The sequence below is a fragment of the Diaphorina citri genome, unplaced genomic scaffold (assembly GCF_000475195.1).
Source record: "Diaphorina citri unplaced genomic scaffold, Diaci psyllid genome assembly version 1.1 scaffold2230, whole genome shotgun sequence".
NCBI classification, from domain to species: domain Eukaryota; kingdom Metazoa; phylum Arthropoda; class Insecta; order Hemiptera; family Psyllidae; genus Diaphorina; species Diaphorina citri.
This window is the reverse complement of record NW_007379655.1, coordinates 33,401-42,588: the sequence shown is the minus strand read 5'-3', so window position 1 is coordinate 42,588 and position 9,188 is coordinate 33,401. Positions and strand designations below refer to the sequence as shown.

At 37.2% G+C, this 9,188-nt stretch overlaps 1 protein-coding gene across 1 annotated transcript in view; it reads right to left on the bottom strand.

Moving 5' to 3' along the window:
* Positions 1 to 482: 482 nt before the first annotated feature.
* Positions 483 to 9,188, bottom strand: part of LOC103518529 (Down syndrome cell adhesion molecule-like protein Dscam2) — a 42,047-nt gene continuing 33,341 nt past the window's right edge. The window contains 5 exon segments of the mRNA XM_026830291.1: positions 483 to 1,167; positions 3,123 to 3,244; positions 4,867 to 4,980; positions 6,322 to 6,463; positions 8,225 to 8,415. Of these exon segments, the coding sequence (XP_026686092.1) occupies positions 1,015 to 1,167; positions 3,123 to 3,244; positions 4,867 to 4,980; positions 6,322 to 6,463; positions 8,225 to 8,415 (722 nt within the window). The 3' untranslated portion in view covers positions 483 to 1,014.

Below are 9,188 nucleotides of genomic sequence, written 5' to 3'. Positions count from 1 at the left end.
AGAAAAACACTGACAACGGCTCAGGGTAGGTAGATCTTATTTATTTATTATATTATTTTTTTAAGGCTTTATGGTAGGATTCTCACACTGAGCTCTTCCACCCAACAAAAGATAGGATAGCAAAAAGGGGAAAAAGAGATAGATGAAGAAAATGAATAGAAGAAGAAGAAGAAGAAGAAGAAGAAGAAGAAGAAGAAGAAGAAGAAGAAGAAGAAGAAGAAGAAGAAGAAGAAGACGAAGAAGAAGAAGAAGAAGAAGAAGAAGAAGAAGAAGAAGAAGAAGAAGAAGAATTGAATTGAATTAAAAAACAACTAAAAAAAAAAAAAAAAAAATAATAATAATATAAATAAATAAAATACAGACCTTGTGTCAGTTTTTAGGTCATAATTTTTTCATTTTAACAGATAAACTGTTTTTGTTATAACCACGAGCTACAGCCTACAGCACAATATTTTGATACGAATACACCTGAGGTCCAATTTACAAAGTGTAGTTTTGATATATTTTTTTAGGTTCAAAACATAACCACTTAACTACCTAAACATACGCGAGGCTAGAAAACTACTTGATTCTTCTCATTCTGAATATTCTGATTCTTGAACAAAGCGCAAGTTCTCCTGAAAGATGGAGACCTCTGCCCTAAAATTAAAATTTTCTCAGACAAAAACCGCGTGTTTCGTAACGTAAAAATCGGACATAACAAGGTAAATAAATCTTTTTCCAGATTGAAAAAACATATCAAAACTGAACTTTGGAAATCGTGTCTCAGGTGTATTCGGATCAAAATTTTGTGGTTTTTCGTGGTTTTAACAAAAATAGTTTATGGATTAAAATGAAAAAGATGATCTAAAAACTGACACAAGGTCTGTTATGTTTATAAAGCTTTTTTTTTCTTTTACTTTTCGCGGAAACAAAGCCGAAGTTAGGGAAATGATCCACAGAACGTTGTTGAAAATGATGAGATCTACCTACCCTGAGCCGGTCTCAGTGTTTTTCTGGCGCACCCTGTATAGGTTACTTACTATTATCATGGTGCTTTTTATCCAGATGATTGGAAGACTCAGTTCTACTTGAGGTCAGAGGATCATGATCAGATTCTTCTGAATCTTCGGAATCCACATCTGTCTTCCTGCCACTGCTCCTCCTCCTCCTTCTTATTTTACTCATCTAAAATCAACATTAAACGACTGATAAGGCTATTGGGTCAGTGATATAGGTATGTCAAAACATGGACGTTGGTATTTCCGAACAAAAGTAAGAGTTTTACAATATTATTATGTACATGGTATGCTATATCTACTTATAGGTAGGTACCCAAGTAACCAAATTATCCCAACCCCATTAGAATCCGGATTGCAAAATCCCAAAATAATCCTAGGATTGAAAAAGTCGGATTCTACCCAACTTCTAGGAGGGTTATAAAAAACTGAATAGGTAAAATGGATTCGAAGTGGGAAGAAACCGGATTGCAGTATCCTAGGATTCACCAAACCGGTTTCTATCCGCCTTGAAAAATCTCAGCATTAAATCTGTGCACATTGCGCTCCTAACTCCCAAGTAATTTTGGGAGATGGGAGAGTAAGAAAAAATCAACATAACCTCTAAATTTTTTTAGTCATTCCACTTTCATACCACTTTTTGGCGGAGAAATCTCCGCCCACAAAATGCTCCACATGTAATAAGTAATCTAATATACAGGGTGCGCCAGAAAAACAAGCGGTGAGATCTCCACGATAAGTACAAGTTCTTCTGCAGAAAAATGTACGAGGAAGTATAAAGTAAAGATTCAAGTGCATAGGTACCTTCTAGATTTGCTTACAGATTTGTACTGGATGGTCTGGAATCTTCTGTTGGTTCTCAGCTTCTCAGCTTCAAATGAAGTTCTATAGATAGGTATATGTCAGATTCATATCAGGTTTTCTTCAATTAGTTTTCGAGACTAGGAGAGGGAAGAAGAAGAGGAGGAGAATAAGAAGAAAACGAAGAAAAAGACGAAAGAGGAGTGGAAGAAGAAAACGAAGAAAAAGACGAAAGAGGAGTGGAAGAAGAAAACGAAGAAGAAGGAGGAGAGGAAGAAGAAAACGAAGAAGAAGGAGGAGAGGAAGAAGAAGAAAACGAAGAAAAAGAAGAAGGATAAGAGGAAGAAGAAAACGAAGAAAAAGAAGAAAGAAAAGTGGAAGAAGAAAACGAAGAAGAAGGAGGAGATGAAGAAGAAAACGAAGAAGGAGGAGAGGAAGAAGAAAACGAAGAAGGAGGAGAGGAAGAAGAAGAAAACGAAGAAAAAGAAGAAGGATGAGAGGAAGAAGAAAACGAAGAAGAAGGAGGAGAGGAAGAAGAAAACCAGAAAACCAAGGAATACACGTCCAAAATGTATTCCTTGGGTGCAGTTTTAAATGAATCATTATTTTGCATCTGCTTCAAGTGAAGAGGTAGCAGGTTGTAAATTCTGATGCCTGCACTCAAGTAAGACTTGAATAACAAATTCTTCCTACTAGGCACAAGACTGTCCCTCCCTCTTGTGAATACTGCTATGTCTTGTTATGGAGTCCTGGGTTTTGTGTAGTAACACGCAGGTATCCAAGAGTAGCTGACCCCAAAAGGTAAGTATTTTATTGTCTTTAAAGATTGATCTGCAAGAAACATCCCTCCTCAATCCAAAAACAGAACGAAGAGCACGTTTTTCGAGAAGGAAGACATCAGAGGAATAGGAAGAGAATCCCCAGTATACTATGCCGTAACTCATTACGCTGTACTAAGCAAAGTGGAACTACCGAGAAGGAAGACATCAGAGGAATAGGAAGAGAATCCCCAGTATACTATGCCGTAACTCATTACGCTGTACTAAGCAAAGTGGAACTAAGCAAAGTAGGTGAGAAGTGCAGGGTCAGGACCAACATTTTTCTTGATTCTCTTTTCACCCCGCCGGGAATCGAACCCGGGTCTAACGCGTGCAAGGCGAGAGCAATGACTATTACACCATGGAAGCTGACTCTCTCAAGTCGAATATATCAATCACTGTGCGAGAGATAATTTTTTTCAAATTTTGGCCTTGGAAAGGAGCAGTAAAAGAATAATAAAGACACAGACCACAATAAAAGGCTTTAATGTACCTATTAACTTACCGACATGGGAGGTGTAGAGGCACAACCAGGCATTACAGAATCATCTTGATATCTAAAGCTATGAAGTAGTGCTGGTGGCTCTAGCTGGAATGTAGCATACGGTGAGATCTCCTCAGAGGTTTCTGAGAAAAAATATTGAGGGCGTAAATAAATACATACCTATGTAATTTACTTATTTAGTTATTAAATTTAATCGTACATATTCAATTATAATTCATAATCTAATAAATAAAAATGAATATTTGTGTGTGTTCGAACTTTATGCCTGGCCAAACCGCTCATCCCATTGCTATGAAACTTTGTCAACTTACTGCTTGCACTCCCGTGAAGGTTATATGCTATTTTCCGGTTTGTTTTTGTTAAGCTACGCCGAGCAAGACCACTAAATGGATGAGTGACATGAGTTCCATAAGAAATACACAGAGTGCAGAGACTGCAGGAGAGAAATGTTCCGCTCTCGACCAACATTTTGAGTTTCGTTTATGTTTTTGGTTTGATAACTATGCAGCTAATAGAGAGCGCGCAGCGCGACCGTATTTTTTATTATTTTCTACAAGTTCGGCCAGACCTTTTCTACAAGTTTGGCCATGCCTCGGGATGAACTAGCGGAAATCCGGAGCAAAGCGACGGGTTTCGGCTAGTGACCAATACAAATATGATAAAGACCATGTTCCTACCCCAGAAAAAATATCAAAAGTAATGAAATTTTTGGTTTTACTTCCTATTAATAAAGTATAGCGAAGCTATACCTATACCTATAACCTACTCGTAAGTATCCATTTTTAGTCCCTCTTCCTTTATTATTACAATAGTAATAAAAAGGTATAAGGGACGGACTATTGTATTCGCTTCGGTGTCGTCTGTCTGTCACTCTGTCATTCTGTCACTCTGTCTGTTCCCATAGAAGGACTTATCCAAACCTAGTCGACCTATATATCAAATTAAAGCCAAAAAACCAAAAAAACTTTTGCAATGTCTATGAAGACGCGAGGGCTGTGAAAAAAAAAAAAAATGTAAACAGCATCACAGTAGCAAAAAATTCAATCTGTGGCTGGTTTCACTTCACACCAATAAATAACGCTTAATGAAGTTATTCATAGCATTCCAGATCCCTGAAGACACCTACACACGGTCAGTAGTTTTCTAGCATCAAGTGTGTGTTACAGGTAGTCAAATGGTTATTCCTCCGGGAAGGACGTGTGTTAAAAAGGCAAAAAAGGTCTCATTCTGATCCCTGAATAAAGCGCAAGTTTTCCTGAAAGATGGAGACTTGTGCTCCAAAAGGTAAATCTTTTTCGAGCTTGAAAAACTCATCAAACCTGAACTTTGGAAATCAGAGATCAGGTCTATTCGGATCAAAATTTTGTGCTCTAGCTTGAGGTTTTAACAAAAACAGTTTATCGATTATAATGAAAAAGTTATGACCTAAAAACTGACACAAGGTCTGCATTTTTTTTAAAGGTGGTTTTTTGGACGTTTCTCGGAAACGAAGCCGAAGTTAGGACAATGACCCATAGAACCTTGTTGGAAATGATGAGATCTACCTACCCTGAGCAGTGTTCTTCTGGCGCACCCTGTATATATAAAAAAAAATTGGTTGGTTAAATATTTCCCAAATGTTATTTCACCAAATTTTTTACTTTTTAAATCTTGTTTTACTTTCTGTTTCTTATTTTTCCGCACGAAAGAAGTTGGCAGGCCGCAGTTTGTGCACACCTCTATTCCTAACATAAGCAGTACTCACCAGGTATTTTATCGTGTAGAGGTACTTTCTGCATTGTAGCATAATATCTCTCACGCTGAGCCTCCAGATTTTGTTCATTATCTTCAGTTTCTTTGGCTCTTCTCCTTCCAGATCCTACAAACATGTATAAAAATTAGATTTGATTTAAGTTATTAAATACATTTATACATACACAGGGTGTTCTAGAATTTATACTCTCTCCATTTTTCTCGAAGCCCGTTTGAAATTTTTTAAAAATAAATAAATAATAATAAAAACAACACATATTTCGAGCGGAATCAGGAAAGTAACCTATTCAAAGAACAAACCACCTTTCAGAATGTTTTAATCGTTTTTCTTTCTTTTTTCTTCTATAAAATCCTCACCAGCTGGTGAGGATTTTACGGATTTTAATAGTAAGGAATCGAACCTGCGATCTAGCTCTTACAAAGCAGACGCGCTTTCCTCCAAGCTAAATGGCACAATAGGTATATATTTTAACTTGTGTTACCTCTACGTCTCAAAGCTTACAAGTAGGCATACCAAATAAAAATTAGAAATTAAGAATAAGACCCTTAAGCTGAAAACACACTACGCTAACGTGACGTGGGATGATGTGGGACCACGTGTGAAGAAAAAATCTCAACAATGTATTCGGAGGAAAACAAAAAGATTGATCTGACGCCACGCCACGCGGATAGTCACCCATCCAGATATTAACCAATGTAATTGTTACTTAACCCTTATTTCGTGGAAAAGGTTGAAAAGTTTGTATACAAAATACTAGCTGAATTCCGTCGCTTCGCTCCGGAATCCCGCTAGTTCATCCCGAGGCATGGCCAAACTTGAAAAGGCATGGCCGAACTTGTATTTATCAAACTAAAAACATAAACGAAACTCAAATATTAGGCGAGCGAGGAAAAGTTTTCTCTCTCGCAATCTCTGCACTCTGTGTATTTCTTATTGTGGTTTTAGCGATCAAAAATTGATCATATCTCAGGATCGGTTTGGATTTTCGCAAAATCCTTTCTTATTGCACACTAGACCATAAAAGGAATATTCCTACCAAATTTCAATTTCTAGGTGTTGTGGTTCTAGAGATAGAGCGATCAGTGTGTGAACTATGAAATGTGAATGAGTGAATGGATCTCGTTCTTCCACGTGTGAAAAAAAAAAAAAATCTAAACAATGTATTCGGACGAACACAAACAGATTGATCTGACGCCACGCCACGTCATTTACGCGTCAGGTCCAAATCCAAACATTTTGATTTGGACCTGACGCGTAAATGACGTGGCGTGGAGTCAGATCAATCTGTTCGTGTTCTTCCGAATACATTGTTTAGATTTTTTCTTCACACGCAGTCCCACGTCACGTGAGCGTAGTCTGTTTTCAGCTTTAGTCTGAGGCAAATTCTACGAAGGACTAGAAGTGTTTCATAGTAAATAGAAAGAAACCTCTGGTGGCTCTACTTACTCAGTCTTCTACAAATGGCACATAAAGCTACTATCACAGATAAGAGAAGTATAAGAACTCCAACTGCTGGCAGTAAGAATTTAAGTTCTAGTAGTAAAGCACTTGATATTCTACCCCGCATGATAGAATCTGGTGGTGGAAGCTCTGAAAAAGAGAACATTTAATCTGTTGAGTCCCTCAATAGACCCTTTCACACGTACGTATAAATTTTACGGATTTGAACTGAACTGATGTAGAGTCCAAATCTTTCGAATAGGACTACCTAGTACCTATACAAAATGATCCAGTCGGTATCGTGAAGCAATGGAAGACGGGAGGGACGCCCGGCTACGGTGATGTATGTAAATGTAAAAGGAAAAATCCCCCAAAAAACAGTTTTTTTTTTTTTGTTTTTTGGCTTTATGGTTTTCTGGACAAAATTTGCACCACCATTTTCGTGTTCCTGGTAAAAAGACCTTTAATTTGATATATAGGTCGACCAGGTTTGGATAAGTCCTTCTATGGGGACAGACAGACCGACCGACCGAGCGAGCGAGTGACAGACACCGAAGCGAATACAATAGTCCGTCCCTTATACCTTTTTATTACTATTGTAATAATAAAGGAAGGACGGACTAAAAAGTCAAATGCGTAGGTTGTATATTTATTTTTATTATTTTATGAGAACAGTTTTTCGTGTAGGTTTCTTGTGTTGAAATTTTTAGACTGATTTAGAGTCAAGATCAAAGATCTAAGAAAGTTTCGGTTGTATCCAGAGAATTTTCAGAAGCAGGTGACAACTCGTAAAATCGTAGATTGTTCGCAATGCGCAATCAACGACAACAATGTCAGCTTCTTGCACGTCCTCTATTGAAACGGAGCAAAAGACAGCTAGGAGAAGTAGTTTGAGAAAAAGTAAGCTGAGTACATACATATTCTATGGGGACAGACAGACCGACAGACAGACGACACCGAAGCGAATACAATAGTCCGTCCACTATACCTTTTATTATTAGTAATAATTAATAATAAAGGAAGGACGGATGGACTAAAAATGGAGTGTGAACATCACACGACTTTCCTTATCCTACTGAATCATGCTTAGTAGGGCGTTCTTCTACAGTTACTTTTTTATTTATCTAGGATTTTAAAGTTTTAAAAGATGAGTGTTCCACCGCCGTTTGTATTTTGTAGCAATGCAACAACTGCCACATTAGACCCATGTGGTCGTGTCATTAGGTATATGCATGCCTCTCATCGGCTTAGTCAGCTGAAAACCTCCAAAAAGTGGTCGAGAACTGTCAAAATACCGCCAACCGCAGTACCTATTTTAACCAAAAGTTCCGTGTTGCGTCCTTATTATTAGGTATTATTATTAACAAGGTACCTACCTACATGTATTTATTTGTAGCTTCTGTATTTATTATTATTATTATTACTCTCTATTACTACAGTATAGCGCTATACTAGTAATGAAAGTATTGCAATCGGTCCAAATTTTCAAAATCGGGAAATGGTTGGAAATATCCGTTTTGGGATCCCCTGCTGATGTCAAAAAAGTGGTTTTTAGCCCATGATACGTAACGTATGTACTACAGGTTTAAATGGGAAAAAGTAAAAAGTTGTATACAAAATATCTCAAGAACGGTTTGTCGTAAAGCGATGAAATTTGGTATGATATCCCGGTATGGTCCGCAACAACAACAACAACAACAACAACAACAACAACAACAACAACAACAACAACAACAACAACAACCACAACAACAACCACAACAACAACCACAACCACAACCACCACCACAACCACCACCACCACCATAATAATAATAATAATAATGATATTAGTCCGTTTTACTCCCTTCTCCTTTACCCCAGAAAGTCCCTTTACTCCAGCAGTAAACGGACAAAATCATTAATCTTAGCTACTTACTTTAAGCTCGTAGTTAACTGTTTTCCTATGCAAGACACTTTGTTGTAAATCCCCATTGGATTTCTTGTAGCTCAAGAGATAACCACTAATCGGGGATCCACCGTCATCTGCAACTCGCCAATGCAGTAGTATGCTGCTACTCGTAGCACTAGCAACGTAGAGTATTGGTGCACTAGGAACCACTGAAATCCATTCACAAACAAAGTAAAAAACTGGAAAATTATTGCATAAACCTTTTGCGCCTAATTTAAAAAAAAAATAAATAAAAAATGAAATAATAATAATAAAAAAAAGACAAAATAGTCAAAAATAGAAAGTGAGCAATCTATGGTTCTTATTATTCTTTACTTTCTATTACTATTTTTCTTGGAAAAGTACCTACTGGGTGTATACTGTATAATTCGACAAAAAATATAGTATATTTTTGATTTTACTTTCATGCAACGATTTAAAATCAAGACTAGAGCCCGTTCTCCCTCTATTCCTTTTAATGTTTCCTAATAAATACCAATATAATGTTTAAGTCACCCATCCATTTATTGGCCTTGCTCGGCGTAGCTTAACATAGGTGACGCTAAAACCGGTCTTAAATGATCTACTGAAGTGTTATCTAAAACTTTCTCGCTTTGAGTTCATAGGTCGTCGCGACAAATTTCGAGATCAGAGCTCATTTGTGAGAGAAAATGTGAAAAAAATCCCCCAAAAACCAGTTTTTTTGGATTTTTGGCTCTATGGTTTTCTGGACAAAATTTGCACCACCATTTTCGTGTTCCTCGTAAAAAGACCTTTAATTTGATATATAGGTCGACCAGGTTTGGATAACTCCTTCTATGGGGACAGACCGACCGACCGACAGACAGACGACACCGAAGCGAATACAATAGCCCGTCCACTATACCTTGAATGAAAGTTTTTATTGTTTATTTATACAATTTGTATGTTAACAATGTTAGCT